This window comes from Sinohyriopsis cumingii, chromosome 1 (genome assembly GCF_028554795.1).
Source record: "Sinohyriopsis cumingii isolate HCF-2022 chromosome 1, ASM2855479v2, whole genome shotgun sequence".
NCBI classification, from domain to species: Eukaryota; Metazoa; Mollusca; class Bivalvia; order Unionida; family Unionidae; genus Sinohyriopsis; species Sinohyriopsis cumingii.
In genome coordinates, this window is record NC_142961.1 from 160927606 (window position 1) to 160949802 (window position 22197).

General features: G+C 33.5%; 1 protein-coding gene across 1 annotated transcript in view; it reads left to right on the forward strand.

Moving 5' to 3' along the window:
* The first annotated feature begins 37 nt into the window (after window positions 1-37).
* LOC149808248 (ribosomal protein S6 kinase alpha-5-like) overlaps window positions 38-22197 on the forward strand; it is a 109023-nt gene continuing 86863 nt past the window's right edge. Inside the window, exon 1 of the mRNA XM_089975435.1 lies at window positions 38-175. Within this exon, the coding sequence (XP_089831561.1) occupies window positions 106-175 (70 nt within the window). The 5' untranslated portion in view covers window positions 38-105. The remainder of the gene's footprint in view (window positions 176-22197) is intronic.

The window sequence follows — 22197 nt, forward strand, 5'->3', positions numbered from 1 at the left end:
GTACAAGTTCCGCAGAGCGTAGTGCATTTCGGGAAGGTTCACTTGCAAGCTTGACAGCAACTATTTGTTACGACTTTAATAAACAAATTTGCAGAAAACGGGGTCATGGCATCAACCGCACCCCCAGATGCCTCCTTGGCTGACCCTGAGACGGTCACCCACGAGCTGCATGACGGTAAGTAACTGATAGCGGCTCCGATTTAGGGTATGCATCTGTGTGTATGTTCAGAACTGTCCGAGAAAGACGACAGCTGAGCAAGTCAACAGTTCGTAGTTGTGTGTCATTTACTGGTCACACTTTCGTTGTACGCGCACTTATTAGTGGGCCACAGGTGCGCACTGTTGGTGTACTCGATCCATTTTTAAAGAAAAAGAACATATTTCAGCATTACATTTATATTTGTACAATTTTTAAGTGAAATATAACTTTCGAATTCTTTTCAATTTTTAAAAGCCTAAAAATACATCTCATGTCATGACATACGGCGAATTTCAGGTTCTTGTGTAAGTATCCATCAGATGGAATTAATTTTCGGTTTTAGTCACTATTTTACCGAGACATAAATAGGATTTGACACTTCATTAAATTTCCCCCGCTCACTGGTCATATAAACAGCTTCATTGTGAGACATCTATCGTGGTATATATGACGGAGTGTTTACGCCTTACCATCACAGGAGTCTGACGTTTTATCAAGAAAGTGCGACGAAATCTTTGACAGCATGAAATCACCATATCAGTGCTATAAATGAACACAAAGAGTGCAAGTGTGATCCTAATCCACTTGATTAGACTTTTCTCATGAGTCTTTTATCACTTCAGAATCGCACGAAAACTAAAAAACTACACATATCGATTCAAAAGATGGTAACATACCAATGCACAACTCTTGGACGACCATTGCATGAATCCAATCTGGCGAATTAACCATTATTTTGACCATTACGGCCACAAACCCATTCTAGCAGAATCCATCAGACAGAATTGAGCTCATTGGTATGTTATTGTCTTTATAAGAATCAAGCAGAGGGCTGTGGTCATGCTTGCACTCCTTGTTTTCATTAAAAGTACAGATAAGGTGATTTCATGTTGTCAGAGATTTCATCATACCTTATTGATAAAATATCAGACTCGTGCTTACTATGTAGCCAGAACAAGCGGTGACATCTTCGTTACGAGGTTAGTTTTTTTTTTCTTCAAATTTTCAAGAATATCTGTAATAGCTGATAGCACTTGTGCACATATTAGAATCTAATTAGTCGGGAATGAGACATTTACGACCCCAAGACATTTCAACCCTAAGAAAGTTCTTAAGACATTTTGACCCAAAGTCATTTGAACCCCAGTCATGTGACAAATTCTACACCAATTGATGCATTTTTAAAGCATCAATTAGCACATTGCTAATGGTCATTTTTATTGATCATATGGTTATTCATTAATGTCTGCAATTTAAGAAAGATACACTACTGTTTAAGTTGCCGAAAAAAGGTGTCAAACAGTTATAATGAAAGTTTCTTTTATATAGTTAATGAATGCATACTAATTTCAATAAAAAGAAATCAAAAGTACCACATACTGTAAATTTGTATGAAAAGAGCCAAAAATTGTCATGTCATACCAAAGTGTTTGCAATAGTTGTGTAAATTTTGGATGAATTTATATTAAATAGAATTTTCAGATGGGAGATGTACTGCAGCATGGACTTGAAAATCATTGATCTTTGGGACTTGCTCAATGCCTCCATGTATCTGGGTGTTTTAAGATCTTGTTGTGCTTCATAATTACAAAAAGATCTTCTAACTGTTTTCAATCTGTCTTTCTTTCTCGTTGACCATTATATTGCCATGCACTGCCTCAAAATCACATGTGCAATGATTGGACAGTGATTTTTCCTTGTAGTTTGCATGGAGATTTCCTCTCTGGCATTTTCACGAAGGGAGGACTTTGTTGTTTTACAAGGGGGGGGGGGGAGGAGGGGAGGAGAACCTATCATGAGAATGGTGTTCACCTGTCCATGAATAGACTCCCTTATAATACATTTCAGGTCAGTCATTTCTATAAGCAGGGCTCTGTTCATCTGAATGAATGTTACATATTTCAGTATTCTTACAGCAAATTGATTGCAACAATTTTTTTGCTCTCTCATATTTTGTTTTCAGAATCATTATTTTTAGCAGTTTTTAAAAAAAAAATTACGTCATGGAGTAAACACTGCAGATGTTCTGATTATGGCGGGAAGAACAAAATTAAACTATTTAGGAAAAATAGGAAAAAAAGGTCATGTACCCAATTTGTTATTTTACAGAATACCTGTCCGTTAATATGGCCAGTTTACACTTGACAGAGCACAGGCAAAATAATTTAGTAGTACACTGTTCCCATATTTTAGCATGCCCATACATCTGGCAGACTTGTTTGTAATGCAGAGGTAGGAGTGAATCCTGTTATTAGCTCTACAGGTCAAGGACCATTACAGCTCATAGGATGGTATGTTTCATCATCAGTCCAGCCATTAGCACAAGTTTATTATTTCTGCCCCTGCTAAACTACTTTGAGGGTTGCCTTAAAACTTGACACACACATTCATCCCAAGGTTATAGATAGTCCTAAATGAAAATTGTGCTGCATGGACATCCAGTATGTCTGTCATAGTGGCCATCTTAAAAATCTTGTCATTGCTACTCCTGAATGGATAGTCATATATCATTAAATGACTTCTTATGATGTTTAGTTGGTCCTTGATGAAAATGTGGCAGATCTGATGTCAGTTATGGCAGAAAGTGTTTGGAAATCTTTTAATTGTTACTTGTCCGGAACAGAAACTCATAGTGACATGTGGTTTCCATCAGAAGACTTGTTATGATGTCTAGTTGAAATGAAAATGGTATCACTGTGGTATCCAATATAGCTATCACAGTAGCCATTTTGTAAATCTTGTTGTAGTAAGTTCTGACTTCATGGTCATAACAATATGAGGTTTTCATTGAAAGATAGCTTATGGTGTATAAAGCTGTCAGTGGGTATCTGGGTACTCAGGTAGCCACCTGTTGATAATAACTTGGGTAATAAAATGAGCAACTGGATACCTGTTAAAATGTTCCCAAACAAACCACTTCCAAATTCAGGTAAAAGACACCATGAGCGAGCGAAACACAGAATAATAATTACAGTTCGAGGCTCGTGCCATGTGACTATTGGTTGATGTGCATTTGTCCATCATTAGACCTCATCTAATTGCCTTATTTTCTATTTATAGTAACTTTACATGAAACAGTTCCAAGAAAACAGACAGGTTTCTTGACTGTGAACCACATTTCACAAATTCATTGTATTTTGAAACAAACATTTGTACAGTGTAGCAAACCAGTAAAAATTGGAAGAAAAAAAATATTGGCACCAGAAAATATTAAGAGAAGTGTGCTTTATCAATGTGATTTGTCAATGTTATATGACTGAAAAATGTTAGAGGAGAGGGATTTTGTTAAACTTAAAATCATGTTGCATTAGGAAAATGACAAATCAATAGCACTTTACAAATTTTGAAATGAGAATTCAGAATTGATGTAATAGAGAATTCATCATTTGTGGACTATTCAGTGAAAGGTAGACATGTAAAAGTGTTATGCATAAAAAAATTATGTTTGTGTTGTGTCTTTACTCTCGTACTAGCTATTAATCCTCATAGATTTAACTGACAAGAATTTTAACTGCAGGTCCAGGTAAGTAGGAAAAATTAATGTACGTTTTCACACAGTTTTCTGTAATTATGGCATATAATATATGGATTGCTCTTCTTATGCTCAGATTATTCTTTTTACCAGTGTAACTGATCGTTAGGATGGACGGGTAACCAGTAGAAGTTTTCTAAAATTTTGACACCTTTAATGATGTCTTGTTAGTCCCAAATGAAAGTTGTGCTTATCTGATGTACAATATGGCTACCACAGTGGCAATCTTGGAAACCTTGTCGCTACTCCAGAAGAAAAGAAAGTCATATTGTCATGGGGTTTTCCATTTTTGCTAACCAAGGTTCTGATAACCCTATCTACACCTTGGAGTTATTGAGCTGATATTTCTTTGCTTTAGGTCTGTTAATTTCATTGGATGTGATGGCAAGCCACTGCATCCATCAAAGTTAAGTTGTTCAGATTTGAACACTGTTCCCACATGATCGAATAAGGGGAGCACACAACTTGAATGGACTGATAAATAAGTAATTTTCCACTGCCGGTCCTTGTTTGCACAAGTACCTTTCACTCAAATACACCTGTAATGGCTTCCCTCTGGTACATATTCATACTTTCAATGTTAAACTTACAAAGTATCCTTTTCAGGTCAGTTGCCCCCACCGTTTTTGGCTGATGTACAATGCATCACACTATTGGTAACTCATTAAATCCGATAGATGTCGCTAGGACAGAGCACCAGTATATCTGTTTGATCTGCCAAGGTGTAGATAGGGCTATCGGAACCTTGGCTAGCAAAGATGGGGGGGTTTTCACTCAAAATACTTCTTATGATATCAAGTTGGTATTAAATGAAAACGGTACTGATCTGATGGTGAATATGGCCAGCACATCAGCTAGCTTGAAAATCTTGTTATACCTACTCCAGAATGGATGGTCATTTAAGCATTGAAAGACTTATGATGTCTTGTTGGTCCTAATGTAAATGTTGCCAGCCTGATCGCCATTATTGCTACAACAGTGTCATATTGAAAACCATGTTTTCAGTTAGACTATACTTTAGAGTGAAAAGTGATATTACCATGAGGCTTTTACCAGAAGATTCTTATGATGCAAATAGTTGACTAAAAAGGAAAATGGTGTCAATCCGATGTCCATTATTGTCACCACAGTGGTCATCTTGAAAATTATGTTATTACTAATGGTCATATTAACATGGGGATTATACTTAACACATTCTTATTATGTCCAGTTGATCTTAATGGTGCCTTTGAGACATTTGATATACCTGATGCATTGGCCAACTTGAAAATTTGTTTATCACTATTTCTCCTGAAATAATGGTTGTATCAGCTTAGTGGTTTCACTGAAAGACTTCTTATGATGTCTAGTTGTTCATAAATGAAAATGGTGCAGATCCAACTTCTAATATGACAGCCACAATGACCATCTTGTAAATCTTGCTATGACTACTTCTAGATGACTGACATTGTGCTTTCACCAAAAGACTTTGTATGATGTCTTTTTCGTACTATATCAAAATGGTGCCAGTCTGATATAAAATATGGCCATGCTTTGTGTAACTGAATTTTGTATGGTAAGTATAAGTGATCCTATTCCATCCTAACCCTTTCCTCCCATAGGTCTGTGTGTATGTTGGTTGGTAAGAATCAGTGTTGGTCCATCTACGTGTGTGTTTGTAAATTGTGTGTAGGTTTGTATAAGATTAGGTCTAGGTTTTCATCATCCTATCCTAAAACTGTATATCCTTCTTACACACCTGTTTTGTTATCAGTGAGTGTTTGTCAGTAGGAACTGGTGACCAAATACTAAAGATCATAGTGTGACAATGCTTCTATATATATATAACTGGAATTTCTGTTGTACTTTTCAAGTTCTAAACATAAACATAGTAACATAATGTCACTTCTGACTATATAAATGTGAATTTCCTTCTTTAGATTATGTAAGAGGGTGACATTGTTTGCATAAATAGTTAACTGGATATTCTCAAAATGTTTGTTAGTGAGTAAGAGTAGGTGGTGGTCAGTTAGAATAGGAGCTGATCAGTCAGAATATGTTCATCGCTCATAATAAGTATTGGTATTGGTCAGTCAGAATAGGGTTTGTAAAGTTAGCACAGGTACTGGTTGGTCAGAATATATGTTGGTCAGTCAAAATAGGTGTTGTTTGGTTACTCACAATAGATACAATTTATTCATAATAGGTGCTGGTCAGTTGTAAACAGTTCTCATCATTCAAAAAAAGTGTTGATCAGTTAGAATAGGTTCTGGTTGGTTAGAATAGGTGTTGGTCAGTAAGAACAGGTGGTGATCACTTACAAGTTGGAATAGGTGTTGCTAAGTCAAAATAGAGATCAGTTAGTCAGGTCAGTCCCTGTCTGTTATTAATTGTTTTCATCCTCTGTTTTTCTTTCATGTTAATTTCCTTGCATGTTGATCATGCTCCCTATAACTACTGACATCCCACTGTGGGATACAAACAAACCTTTGAAGGATTGTAAAAAAAATTTTGGAGGAAACTTTTATTGGAAATTACCAATTTGCATAAAGAATTTGTGTCCCAGAATGTGTCCAGAAAAACTATCGAACCACATACAGATTGTCTGAGATTCTGATGTCAAATTGTTTGCAAAAAAAAAATGGCATTGATGATGAATATATGAAGAAAAACAAAATCGTGGTGCAAGGTACTGGAGGAAAATCTCATAGTTATTGACTTTGGAGATGACTATCAAGCCTGCAGTAAGGATTCGTAAGGTTTAAGTACTGAGAATGAACAGGAAAATGCATGTACAGTTTAAATACACATACATGTATCTTCACATACATACATACATACATACATACATACATACATACATACTAAATATGGACTAGACTTGACAAGAGTGTTCTGTGCAATTCATATGATGCTTTTTTAATATGTATTTACTCTGAAAGTATGGGACCTCATGTGGTCAAGTGGTCTAAAGCATTCACCTTTACTGATCACTGCCGACTCATCTGTTTGTGCAGGTTTGAGTCTTGAACTCTGTCAGTGTGGGTATCTTAGAAAGTTTACCAGTAGCTTTCACATGTTCTTTTTCAACCAGTTATACTGGTTACTGTGTATAGCCACTGAGAATTTGCTTTAAACCCAAAACAACATCAGCAGTTCTCCAAATTTAAACTCATATAAGCATAGGGTTTCCACCAGAACACTTCTTATGATACCTTGTTAGTTGTAAATTAAAAGGTGCCAAGTTGACATCCAATATGTCCACCACACCATCTAATTTGAAAATCTTGTTATTGTTGAAGAATAAAAATATGGTTTCAGCACTTAAAAGGAACAAATGGTCTTATTTTTGAATTTCTGAAAATTCTTTTGAGCCAATGGCACACAAGTCTGTTCAAGAGAATTTTTTCTCCCTGAAGTATAATAATAGTTTCATGTTGGACTGTTTTCATCAATTTCTTACAGAATGTTTTTTTACGTTACAGAAATGTGTACCAGTCACATAAGAATGGCATGTCTGACTATATTGGACTGTCTATTGCAAAACAAAATTATGTTTTAGCATGAATATCGTGTACAAAGTAAGACATCAGTGTACATGACAAGAATTTATTTTGTTCTTAGATATGTTGTCATGTTACCTTTCCTGTGTCTGTATGCACGGTGGAAAAGGGGAGGTGGTGAGGTGAATCAGCAGAAATATAGAAGCAGTAGTTTATTTTAAAAGGAAATGAACAATATGTTGCTTCAAACAGATCATATTGTGTCCATGGACATGCTTATTCAGTTAGATGTGGATATTCTTGTCTCTGTGCAAATACATCATTTGTTTCAAAGAATGGTTTGGTGTAATATTTCATTATTAATGTTAGAAGTTAAAACTAGGGCCACATTTGAGGAGCACTGTTAGATACATTTCGATGAATTAGAATTTAATAAAAAAAATTTTTTGGGTCTGATTCATAATGTTGAAAACTCAAAATTAAGATTGTATTAAATTGGTAAAGGCCCAGAGCTGCACATCTTAGATGCAGTTGTTTCCCTGGCTGAAAATAGAGCATTACTAGAGTAATATGTTGACATGATGCCTAAGTATGTAGTCTGACATGCAGTCATCATGTAGACTTTAAGGTGATTTCATGTAAATTTCTGTTATAATGAAATATTACTTACTGTTGTTGCCATTGGGATGTAATTGTATTAATGCACAGTTGTGTACATGTATTCTAAATGAGTAAAGCCGTTGTAATCTGCTAATTTTAGACTCAATAAGTAATGCAAGTCATTGGTATGTAATGGAATCGTATGGTTCATTAAGTGTGTTGTCTAGTGAAAGTTTGCCCAATAACATCCTTGTCTCATATGAAGTTTGATAATTAGGGGTGAATGATACACTTCCGCCACACATCGATATGATACACATCTTTTGATATGATACATTATTGATACACATAAGAACTTGATGGTCTTTCCATCTTTTTTTAGATTAGGTTTGCCAGTGGTAGGTGGTGCCCTTTTATGTATGTTGATGTACTGTTTGTGTTTCCAATATGCAGATTAGAGGGAGATATTATTATATGGAACTAGCATGTATGTGTTTCCAGTATGCAGATTAAGACAGACATTATTACATTGACCTAGCATGTATGTTTCCATTATGCAGATTAAGACAGACATTATTACATTGACTTAGCATGTGTGTTTCCATTATGCAGATTATTGACAAACGTTATTACAATTACCTAGCATGTATGTGTTTCCATTATGCAGATTATTGACAGACATTATTACAATGACCTAGCATGTATGTGTTTCCAGTATGCAGATTACAGACATTATTACATTGAATTAGCATGTATTTATTTGCCATTCTCATAACAAAAGTAGTTTTAAACAGACCACCAGTTAGTTGTCAGTGATATTTCATTTAACTTTTTAGGCCATGTAAGGCTCTTCCATTTGATCAGATACAGTACTCCCTTTTGCCTTTTGTTTTGCACTGCACAAATGCTTTAAAAAATATCTTATTGCCAATTTCATGTTTACTATAAACTTAGAAGACATTAGAATCTTATCCTCCAAACAGATGAAAAAAAAATACAATATCTTCATTCAAGGAAAATCTCACCTTGGACAAGACTTTGGGCATGGGAGTTGGTATTCATAGCATAATCAAAAACATTGTACTTCCTGCATATGCAAAACAGTTTCTGTGGCCACAGTCATTTTTTGTCAGTGAAGAAGGGACACTATTGACAACACCCACTCACATTGTGTAAAAAAAAAAAAGGTAACAAACTTGTGCGATTTGAAATCAGCTCCCTTGCTGTTACTCTGCTATATGTGTCCTATGTATTCTATAAAAAAAATTAGGCAAGGTAACACATTCTTGTGATTTCATATCACCCCTTTGCTGATTCTGTGCTAATTGTATTGATACTGTCAGCACATTATATCACTGATTTAATATCACAGCATAAAAAGAAACATTCTCCATTTGTTCTCTGTGTAGTACTTTACTTTATGCTATATTAAGTTCTGATTGGATGTTATTGTTTACCTTGATTCCAATACATCTTTCTGATATGAATAGCTATAAACCTATAACAGTTTTGTCATCACTTGCAAAGATATTAGACATGATTGTGATGAATTTAGAAACTACCTGGAATCATTTAATTTCCTACATGCATGACAATCAAGGTTCCGTGAAGGACATTCATGCCAGACTACACTAATTAGAATGGTGGATGATTGGTTAACAGCAATAGATCAAGGCAACCTTGTTGGCACAATGCTTCTTGACCGTACAAAGGCTTTTGACCATGTAAATCACTAAATCCTGCTGTAAAAGCTGAAAGCTTAATTTGGTTTTGATCCTATCTTGAAGGCAGACAGCAACAAGTTTCTATTTTAAATAAACTTTCAGATATGAAACAGATAAAGTCAGGTGTTCTGCAAGGATCAGTTCATGGACCATTACACTGATGCTGTACATCAATGATTTACCATATCAAATTAAGCTACCCACCACCAACATGTTCACAGATGATACAGCATATGTACCATTGGATCAACAGGTCATGAGATTAGCACTAAATTAAATAAAGATTTGGTAAAATTAAATAACTGGTGTGAACACAGTGGTAAGAAGATAAATGCAGGCAAATCAAAAGCCATAATCATAGGTAGTTGAGCAAGAGTTAGAGCTGAGAAAAATTATTTCAAAGTAATGATAAAAGGAATGGATATACAACAGTCTAAAAAATGAAAGACTGCTTGGCATCATGATAGACAATATCTTGTACTGGAAAATACAAGTTGATGAGGTCATTAAAAAAGTTAATTCACTACTTTATCTCCTGAACAGAATAAAATCTTATCTCCCTCATGAACAGAGAAAAGATATTCTATAATGCATATATCATGCCACACCTAGAATATTGTAGTTTTATCTGGGGTAATAGTAGTACAGAAAATCAGAAAACATTACTGAAATTTCAAGAAAGACCAGTTAGAGTTAGTCTTGATGCTGATTTAGATTTGACATCAATAAATCTTTTTAAAACCCTAAAGTGACTTCCATTTCAGCAGGGAATTCAATTTCAGAAGGGTTTACTAGTCAATAAATCCTTACAAGGTTTGAATCCTGATTATCTTAACTGTAATTTTAAATTTGTTAAAAATGTACATGTGTAATAACTAAGATTCAACTGAAGAAAAAAAAACAAGTTATATTTACCTAAACCATATTCATAGTTTTATTAGAAGAGTTTTACTTTTTCTGGAGCCAGACTATGGAATTCCTTTCCTTAATATAAGTCGGCTGACTCTTGCCAGGCTTTTAAAAAGATCTTAGTCTACATCTTCAGAATTGTATGATTTTGTTTAATTCGGTACTGTTACTTTTTACAACATTGTTATCATTTAATCAACTATGTTTTACATATGTTTGTTACTACCATTTGTATGAATCCTGTATGCACTCATCCTTGAAGCCTTGTACAGATTGTATTGTAGCAGTAGATCAGTTGTTGTGTTTTTAACAACATTTGTTGTCGGAAGACACCTCATCTTGTAAAAATTGTGCAACATATATATATATATATATATATATATATATATATATATATATATATATATATATATATATATATATATATTTGTACATATGTCATTGTCGAAGGCCTCGTGGAAGATTGTCCAGTTGACCAAATGAGCTTCTTGAAATAAAACCATTATTTTTATTATTGTTGTTGTTATTATTATTATTATTATTATTATTATTATTATTATTATTATTATACTGCAGCAAACAGTAATGACCATATGAATTCAATGTAACTTAAAGTATTTCACAGTGTGTGAAACACTGGAAGTGTAGCTTTCAAATTCAACTAAAGTATCTGTATGAATCAGCATTGAAACTTCTCATAAAAGCGGTTATTAAATTATAAATACAGTACTTCATTATATATGGGAAACACTGTTGGAATGCCTCTTTTATGCTGAACATGCAATTCAGATAAGATAATTAGTATCAGATTGGTGAGGGGAGTTGAAAAGACTGTGAACCACATCACCTTGTAGTCAGGGAGTGGGTGCTGTCAGTAGCTTTTTTCTACTAACAAAAATGAGTGCCAGTGTCTGTGACAGCAGTCTTAGATGCTTAGGGGAATTCTACATTAATTAAAGAATAATGAGGCAAATGGCTGAATATTAAAGTAATTTGCATATAGTAAATATCAATTCTCCACCTGTTGTATTGTTATGTGTATTGGTTTGTCAGAAGAAGTGATATTTCAATACATGGATGAATCGTTTCACCATATTTGATATATGCAGCAATTGTAATTACTTTGTCCAAATACTCCAAATGTTCCTTATTGCTTGTAGTACAGTTTCCTAGACACGATCGTGCAGTTCATGTGTGCATTCAGATTTATCACATGTGTTAAAGGAGCACAACCAGTGTATCCCCCAGGGGTATAAAATTGAGGATAAAAAAATACCCTTGGTGTCAGAACTGGGGGTGAAATAAAAAATTTGGGGATCAAAAATGTACTGACAAATTTTCATCTGACTTATACTTTTTCAGCTTGAAAATGGATATTGCAAGTTGCACAACAGTCTCTCTCTCTCTCTCTCTCTCTCACAAATAAACCAACATGCACAATTAACAAACAAATGCATTGTCCATTCAAAGAATAATTTTATTAGTTCATTTTTCTTTTAAAGCTGTATTTTTTACAGTCTCATTATAATCTTTTGAAGCAATATTATAGACCAATACATTACATACAAGCCAAAAAAAGCATTTTAACCAAATGGCAGTTAATTTACTGCCTGTCATAAAATGTGTACTATCATCGGTTTCATTGTACTTCATCCTAGAACACATTTATCCTAAAATCAAGGAGTCTAATGATTCATCTTCTTTCTAATAAGTTACACTTGAACTTTAAGATCTTTCTTTTATTGCAGCAAAGTTAAAAACCAACAAAATCTGCAATGACCCGATGACTTTGTAATCCAAGTAATGCATTTGTCTTGGCAAGCTTACTGATTTCTTTGTTATGAAAGAATGTCTTGGGTTATAATGTGTTCTCCATATATCTTGTGGTGAACAATGGCAGATTTAAAAAAAATTTATTAAACCCTGTCACAAAAGTATTATTCACTTTTGTAGTCTTCACAATCACGCGATCAGAAGTCACACCGGTAATCCTAATGGATGTTCCGTATTCCAGTCAAGGGAATTATTTTCTCCATTTTTCATCAAAGTAGGATCCACACTCTTTTGTGTTCTGCTTCTTTCACTTTCTTTGCTAATGATTCTTAGTGCATGACATTTTAATCTGGAGATCACTTTCTAGTGCAATAAGCATTGAGGTTAAACATCTAGATGACATCTTGCTGAGCTCGATGGAAATCGCGTGAGAGCTCACAAGATTAGGGAAGCTACTCTGTCATAACATTGCCTATGCTAGTCAGGTTCCTTGTTGTGTATGTTCCCTGCGTTGCACTCTGCAATACGAATAGATGAGCACAACACGGGGAGCAAACTAAGCAGGGAACCAATCAATGCCTATGCTCGAAGTATACACAATGCAATCCCTTGTGACATGCGTTGGATATTAAATAAATCCTGATCGCATTATGCGAATCCTTTATGTAAAAAAATGCACAGCAACAAAATGTGTGCGTCAGTTTTCTCCTGCGTGCATCCCTGAGGCACAAATGTGCGTAAAAGGAAACACTGACAACTGAATATTGTGAAAAAATATAAAATTCGAGGAAAATTCACTTATAAAAACACAACTTTTTGCCCCATAAAGTACATGTGAAACATTTAGACTTGCATGGATAATCCAGTCAAACTTATAGATTTGAAAAGTGATGACATTGTTTTTGTTGTTGTTGGGTTTAATGCCATTTTCAGCAAAAGATAGGCTATACATGGCAGCCAGTATAAATGGTGGAGGAAGAACCCAGGAAAACCCCAGAAAGAACCACCAACACATGAGAAGCTACTGGCAAGCTTTCTCACATACCCACATTGGCCGAACCTGAGACTCGAACCCATGCAGACATAGGTGAGATGGCAATGATCCATAACACTGAGCACTTTAGACAACTTGGCCACACGGGGCCCCCACATTGTTTTTGAGTTCTATAAATCGTTTACAGGAATAATGTATGCATATTCAAGCATCTGCTGCTGTTACTGTAAAAGTTGTCAATTTCAGTCAACTTACGATTGGTGAAGTCTCTCATCCCAGAAGGTTAAATGTGTTGTGTTTAAACATAAATCTCAGTGATATATGTATTTTACATTAATGATGAAGGAATACATTCAGTATAATGACTAAAGTTATCATTACCATAAATTAACGTGGAGACTAATGGTATAAATATAAACAGCCTGGTTTCAGGAAGATGTGACTGGTGGGACATGATGCCACATGTCTATGGCATGATGCCCCAGTGTTTGACACCACTATATAAACTGCCACAATGCCGAAATCATAGTGATATGACTGGAAAATTGTTATGCTACATTAAAGACATCATAGTGATATGACTGGAAAATTGCTATGCTACATTAAAAGTCCAAATCACACACACACACACTCCTTAGACTCACTGTGAACTTAGATTTCACTGACAGAAGTGTAACTGATACGGTGAAGGATTCTGTTTGTTTTTATTTTAATTAATCTGAGGATCTCATCTATCACAAATACCATGAAATCACAATTTCACACAAAACCCACAAACTTCAAGAGCTGATTTTTTCCCCGTAATAATAATACTAATAATACTACTACTACTAATAATAATCAACTGCAATATGCATAGGTTGTTGTAGTTTTCCCGTTCACTACATGTATGTTCTCACTGCCATGCTTCTGCAGTCACAGTACTTGAATGGAAAATTTACATATTATGTAGACAATTGGAATACCATTAATTATTAATAGGGTAGATGGAGAATAAGGTTAGAGCTAGAATTTCTGTTGTTATTTTGTTAAAAAGTATACTTATTATTGAAAATTAAAATAAAAGTTGCTGATTAGTAATGTATTTATCATTATGTTAAAATATACATCCATTTAACAAAAAAAATTCCTTCCATTTCAAGAAAAGCTGTTTCACTAAGATGTACTTTATCAACCAAAGAAAGATTTTTCTTGACACTCTTAATGTTCACAAAAAATAAGAATGACTTTCATCCCCATGCATCTTTTAAAAAGGTTGGGATTATGTCTTCTTTCCTGTCTGTCTGCCAGTCCTTCCATTAGCTATTAGTGTACCCCTACACCATTAAGACCATTAAGTTAAAACTTTGCAGTATTATTGGGGGTCTTTATTTCAGAATTTTTATTCAGACTCTTGGGATGGGACCCATGGCTCATATAGTTATATTTTTATTTAAAATAATCAAAATATTTGAAGATTTATTGGTGGAAATCTTAAAGTTTGTTTATGTCATCTTCAGGGTCAGTGCTAAATATGCACTGTGCTTTTAGGTTACATGCTCTGGTCCAGCCCAGAGATGGTCATTGTGGGTATGCTTCCTCTTAGTCGAAACTTGAAAACTGTTGAGATGCCCAGTCAACAGCCACGTTTTGTTATACAAGACAGAACTAGACAGTGGAATATCCAGTATAGACAGGGTCATGGCCCTCATGTTGTGAAATTATGAGTCATAGCTTCAAAACGATGGAGATCTGCACTTTCTAACTATTGTTGGTTGAAGGATGAGAGAAGAAATCAAATATATTTTCAGCACAGACTCTGAGGAAGGAGACTTGCTCTTGGGTCATAAATTGGAAACTGTTTAGGTCCCCAGCCTATATTGGTAACTATATGTAGATATGGAAGGCACAAGGAAACAAAATGAGCCATACATACTTTTTGGCCTGCGATCTAGAGCAGACCAGTCTGAACCGCACACAGACAGGTGAACCTTTGCAAAAAATAGGATAAGTTGGGGATTGGAAGTATGAAGTAGCCAGGAAATGAAAATGATTGCCCAATAAGCAACAAAAAAAAAGAACTCCAACTTTTGCCCTTCTGCACATGTGCATGCCAAATAGCCAATGAAAAACGATGTTTCTAGCACAACCAGGCTCCAGGCTTTGCAAAAAACTCTTGGAAGCAGATGTGTTTGAATGTGTTCAGAATTAGAATCCACAATGTGTTTCCTGCCTCCATTTCAGGTGAAGAATACAAAAATCTCCTGGGCCAAATGAGTTAAGACATATTTTAGTTCTTTAAGTTAAGTGGCTGGCTTGTATTTTAGTAAAATTACATGAATAATACATAGTGAAATTTCCATTCATAAATTAAGGCCAATTATTGATGTCAGCAACTATTTCGGTCAAAGTATGCTGCACATTAGTTTGAATGGAAGTCATGAAAACATCTTACAATCATGGGAGTACATTTGTGCTGTAGCAATATCATGCTAGTTGTTAATTGGCTCAGCTGTTAGAGAAAGTTAGAACATGAATGTTAAATACTTCGCAATATAATGATTTCAGTGTTGAGAATCTTTTTAGTGGTTCAGATTTTGTTGATTTGATGTGTATATGCTGGCTTTACAAGGGAATTATATATACACCATCTCATTCTTCACTTTATAGCCAGCTTTATAAGAAAGAGAGGAAATAATGATTTATTTTTAAAGCTGTCCATGGGCACCTGGATACTTGGGTACCCACCCGTTCATATTACATGGGTAATGAAATGACTCATAGGGTACCCATTTAGTTCATGTGAATTTTTTTCCAAGTTTCCAAGTTCAGATTAGAATTATATCTGGTGATGTCGGGAGTGAGCGAGACACAGATTAATGAGTACAGTTTAAGGCTTGTGCCATGTGACTATTGGCTTCTGTGCATTTATACCTCCATCTACTGATCTTATATTTTCTACACGTATGACCATTTGGCCATGTATGTCAATTGTTTCCTTATCTTCTGTTTATAATAACTGTACATGACATGTTTCAAAAATGCTGATGGGTTTGTTGAATTTGAAACCATGTGTCACAGATTCATTGTATTTTGATACACACTTAGGTAGCAAACCAGTCTATATTGAAAAAAACATAGCACCAAATTTTAAGAGAAACAGGTTTTATCAATGTGACTCATGAATGTTATATCACTAAAAAATGTTAGAGGAGAGGGATTTTGTTACACTGTAGAACATGTGGCATCAGGAAAAGGACAAACCAATAGTACTTTACGGATTTTGAAAGAGGACTTTGATACAGCATTCAGAATTTGTGCACTTGAGTTTACGACTGTTCAATGATTATTAGATATGTAGACTAGTTGAAGTGAATGTTGTGTATCAGTAATGTATCATTTTGTTTTGTGTCTTTATTCTTGTACTAATCCACATGGATTTAGCCAATTTGTGACAAGAATTTTAACTTGAGATCCAGGTAAGTAGCAGTAACAAATAGACATTTTTCATTCAGTTTTCTGTAATTATGGCATGCAATATATACTCTTTTTTTGGCTCAGATCATGCTTTTTTGCTCTTTATATTAGTAATAATTACATTAATACCTCTGGGGATTGGCATGTATGAACTTACAAGAAAGTAATTCATGTTGACATTTAATATAATTTCCCTTTTATTGAGTACTTGGGTAATCGATCATTAAGATTGAAGTTTTCAAAAATTTTGACAGCTTTATTTATTTTAAATTTGTTCATTGGACTAGCAGAGCAGAAAACATTTATTTTAAAACAGATAGTACCTGTCGGATTATGTAAATTATTCAAGGACTTGAGCGTTTAAATAATTCTGTCAGATTATGTGAAACATTCAAATATGTTTGTGATATTCATCTTTAGTGGAGTTTACCTTGAAGTAAATACTTTTGGATTGAGAACTGATTCTTCAGTAGTCCAAGCACATTAGCACATAAGCACATTAAAGCCTTAATTCGGAATACCTTTTGATAGCTTCCACATTAATGTAAAATTGGTAGTACAGTTTAGGATAATCTTGCAATTCATACACAGTTATTTTTAATTCTTTCACATTGTTTGATATTATATTTTAGGGAAATCAATTTATAGTTTGGAAAATTGAATGCTGGTTGAATTTGACCTTGTCTTGTTACTTAATTTAAGACCTAATACGTATAAATATACATATATATTTATATATATATATATATATATATATATACGATTTATTAACAAATAGAGATAAACAGTTTTAGTAATATTAGTATTATGTATAATACACGCTTATTAGAAGAAAAGAAAATAAATTACAAAAAAAAAAAATTACAAAGATAAATGTAATCAACATATATACTAGTATAATCTTTATAGCTGTTAAAGTGGTTATCAGAACTCAATTTATTTAATAAAAATATGATAAAAATATGGTGTGCATTACGGTTACTATCAAGTATTTTATAAATAATTAATCAAGTATTTTATAAATAATTAATCATATTATATTGATAATTAATTAAAAATTCAATTTCATTTTTTAAAGAATTAGTAAACTTATTTTTATGTTATTAGATTATACTTTTACCAATTAAGATTTTCTGCAAAGTAAAATAATATGAAATATTCATATCTAATTGTAAACAGGGGACATAATTCAGAAAAAATAAAAAAAAAATAAAAAAATAAAAAAATAAAAATTAATAAAAAATTACTAAATGTCATATAGTGTTTTTGAATTTAGACCTTTTGGATATACCGTGTTAAGACGGTGAATCCAATAGGTTTCCTTTAGTAGACGTTCCATTTCAGAATCGGCTTTAACAATAGGTTGGAAGGAGAAATCTTGCAATGTATGGGAATTTTTGTTAAAATGTGCGGCAACATGAGATGAAAATGGTTGATCGATATAATTTTTTATATCTGATCTATGTTGGTTCATACGTTTAGATATTTGTTGACTGGTTTGTCCAACATATTGGATGCCACATTTTTTGCACGTTATCAAATAAATAACATTTGATGTTGCACAATTAATGTCACAACGCATATTAAAAGTTTCTTTCGTATTATTACTATTGAAAGAAGTATTTTCATTAATAAATGAACAGTGTGAACATCTAGGTCTATTACATTTAGTTGATGATCCTATTTTATATGATGGTTTTTCTAATTTGGAATTAGTTAGGAAATCTTTCAGATTTTTAGTCCTTTTATAAGCAAGTGTGGGTTTGCTTTCGTGTAGCGATTTAACACTTGCTTTACATGATAAGTTTAATAAATCCCAATATTTATTGATAATCTTACCTATATTAGGCAAACTTGGATTATATTCAATAACAAAAGGAATGATATCTTCATTTCTATTTTTGATTTTATATTGTAAAGATTCAAGCTGTGTAAGAGAAGATACCTTTTGGAAAGCAGTATTAATGATGTCAATAGGGTAATTTCTATTTAAAAAATGCTGACCTAGCTCTGTCAAGGATGATTTAAAAACAGCATCATCCGAAATAATTCTTCTGTATCTTTTTGCTTGACTATATGGTATCCCATTTTTACATGATTTAGGATGGCATGAAGAATATTCAACATACTGATGAATATTCGTGTTTTTAACATGAACCATGGTAGTAATTTCATTATTTTCATTTTTCATGACATCAACGTCCAAGAATGAAACTTTAGTTTTAGAGACATTGAATGTAAATTTTATTGTTGGATGTAATTTGTTTAAACTGTCTATAAAGTAATAAAGGTCTTCTAATGAATAACTCCAAATCATAAAAATATCGTCTAAAAACCTTAACCATACATCCGGTTTTAAGAGGCATTTATTTAGAAAATCATTTTCTAATTTTCCCATAAATAAAGATGCATAAGCAGGTGCCATAGGACTACCCATTGCTGTTCCCATTTTTTGGAGATAGTTTGTATTACCAAATTGAAAAAAGTTATTTTCGAGCACAAGTTTTATCAAATCACAAATATGTAGTTTGGATAGTTTATACGTAAATTCGTTATCTTCAAGATAATATTTACACGCTTCGACACCATCATTGTGTGGTATATTCGTGTAGAGTGAAACCACATCAAGTGTTATATATATATATACACACACACAGACACACACATATATATATATATATATATATATATATATATATATATATATATATATATATATATATATATATATATATATATATATATATATATACACACATATATACACATACATACACATACACATAAACTAGATATGGAAAAAAAACCAACACATTTATGGTTTTTATAAATTTTCCCTTGTGTCAGGCCATACCCAAAGCTGCATAGAATATAAGGGTGGTGATGTGCAGTGTCATGTCATTTACCAAGTTCATGTTTGTTTTTCTGTATATCACATTGGATTACACTAAATTAAATGTTTATACAAGCAATAATCCAGTGTGAAAGCTGTACAAGTGGCACCATCCACATGCTTCTTGAAGAAAATGTGTAATCAGAATGCATTGGTTACTTGTGAAATTTATCTACAAAATCTTCCAAATTTATTTTACTTTAATGGTTTACTGAAATGAACCTATTGCCAGGATGATAGCAGCATTGTTATGAAAAGTGGTCAAGTTGCCACATGTGCAAGACATTGGTTTAAAATTTGCCACTTTCATGGTTTTCATTTGTAAAGTTGTAGCTTGAGGATTATCATGTTCCTGTCTTGTAAATCAATAGCTTGGTCATATCATCAAGATGAAACCTGTGTGTGAAGTTTACTCCCTTTTTACATTATGACTGTAACTCTAAAGCCAACAAGGGTGCATTCATCAAGATTTAAATCATGGCTCAACATGATCTATTTTTGTGTGAAGCCTCATGCTCACAAATTCGCAGGGATAGCGAGATAAAAATATTTATATTCATGCATTTTGACCCACGGTCATGTCACTTGTTTATTATCCAATTTGTATGATCAGTGTCATTTTTCACCATTTGGCTGTAGTTCAGCAGCGGTATGAGTAATGAAAATAAAATATTTTGGATGGTGTTTCTTGTACCACTATCGAGATCCTGTCTGCAAAGTTAAGGTCGGTCACCTCACAGTTATATTTCTCAGATGTTTTTGTTGCTACTTTAATCCATTTAAATAATTGTACATGTTGATTTTTTGTAACTGTCATAATCTTAGTCACAAATTTATGGTCACATGACAGGATGCATATTTTTCTTGCCAAGTCTAAAATTCCATATTTAGAGAGACGAAACTTACGCTAATATCCATGCTAGTCTGACATTGTTTCATATAAAACTTTCTTGGTTGTATCTTGAATGTTATGGTATTCAGTTCTTGTATCCAGCCTGTAGCTCTGAAACTTTGTTAAGATATTAGAAAGAATTATTCTGATATAGGTGTTGCATACCATGTTCACTTGCCATTTTTCCAGGTCAAGGTCAAGTCAAAGACACTGCTGGTGTCATGCTATTTTATGATATGAATATGAATGCATTTTTTTAACAACCATCTTAAATTAGGGATATTATATTAACACACTATCTCTCAATCCTTCTGTTAACATTTTCTTGTCAAGCCCATAACTTTGTGACAGCTGGATTTATTGAAACTGCCTTTGTATATATTATAACTAGATGGTTTGTTCCCATATACAGGCCTGAGTGGGTCTAGATTCAGTTCATAGCAAGGCAAGGAAAAATGTAATAATGTGAGTCTATACATGTTTTGGAGGATAACATTTACACCACTGAAGATAATTTATTATATTTTTATTTATATTATTATATATTATAATTAGAGATACACTGGCATCTCATCAATCTCATGCTCAAGGTCACTGCCATGGAAAATACAAATCAGCAACCTCTGTCCACGTACAGGTATAACATTTAAACTAATGAAGGTATTATCATGCAACTTGAACCTGCTGTATATCAGGATTTTATAGTGTCTCATGTAGTCATAGTCGTAACCTTCTGCCCCGAAGGTTAAGGTAAAAAGCAATGAAAGTTGGTGTCTGCTTCCTTATCTAGGCTGCCAGTTTTTAAATATTTCAAATATTTTGACGAAAATTATTTGAGCTCCTAACGTTATCATGCAGATGGCAGGTTTATAGCAAAAGTTCAAGGTCATAGAAAAATGCACAAGATGGGCATATAATTTACCTTGTGGTACTTTTGTTGCTTATGGTCTTGAGGTTCTGTCACATTTTATTGGTTTGGTGCCATCTTCATGTTAAAAGCTATAGACTTCGAGAGGGTTTTCTGCATTCTTTTTTTTTACCATCAACCCATTTGACAGTAATATGAAAAAGTGGTTGCCTGGAGTATGGCAACTTAACCACCTTTGTCTTGGAATTTCCATATTGTACGTTATTCATTTATAATCTTTCTTGCATGAATTTATGAAGATACAGAATTTTAGTTTCTGTAAGAATTAGATCAAAAGAAATGATTATCTTTGGTTAAACGTTCAAGTGTACTTTTGGGCATGTTCTGTTTTTGACTGTGTGCATAGCAAACATTAGAACTCTAAAGTAACCAGGTGGAAACATTTCTTCACATCTCCCCAAAAATTCTCTGGTAAAATTTTCATCAAAGAATTAGAGGAGAAATATAATGATATCATAATCTACAGATGTGTGTATCTTGGTTCCCATAACAGCAAAGTATGAAATATAATTTTCACACCTTCAGTACCACTTTATTTCATGTTATCAGACTGTCAAGAAATTTTCTGTGTATTATATTTTAGTTAATGTTTCAGATAGCCTCCGAATCAGCCAAACACCTTTGACATCAACCATGTGGAAACCAATTTTAATATTTTGGTAGTTTAAGTCAAACTTTACAAATAAAAGAAAAATCTTTTTAATTTTCTACAGTTGTTGTATGTATGAAGAACAAGAAACTGTCAAGGGACCAACCATTTAATTTGTTGGTGGGGGGGACACCTTGGATTTTCTTTTAAAACAAAATTATTCTCT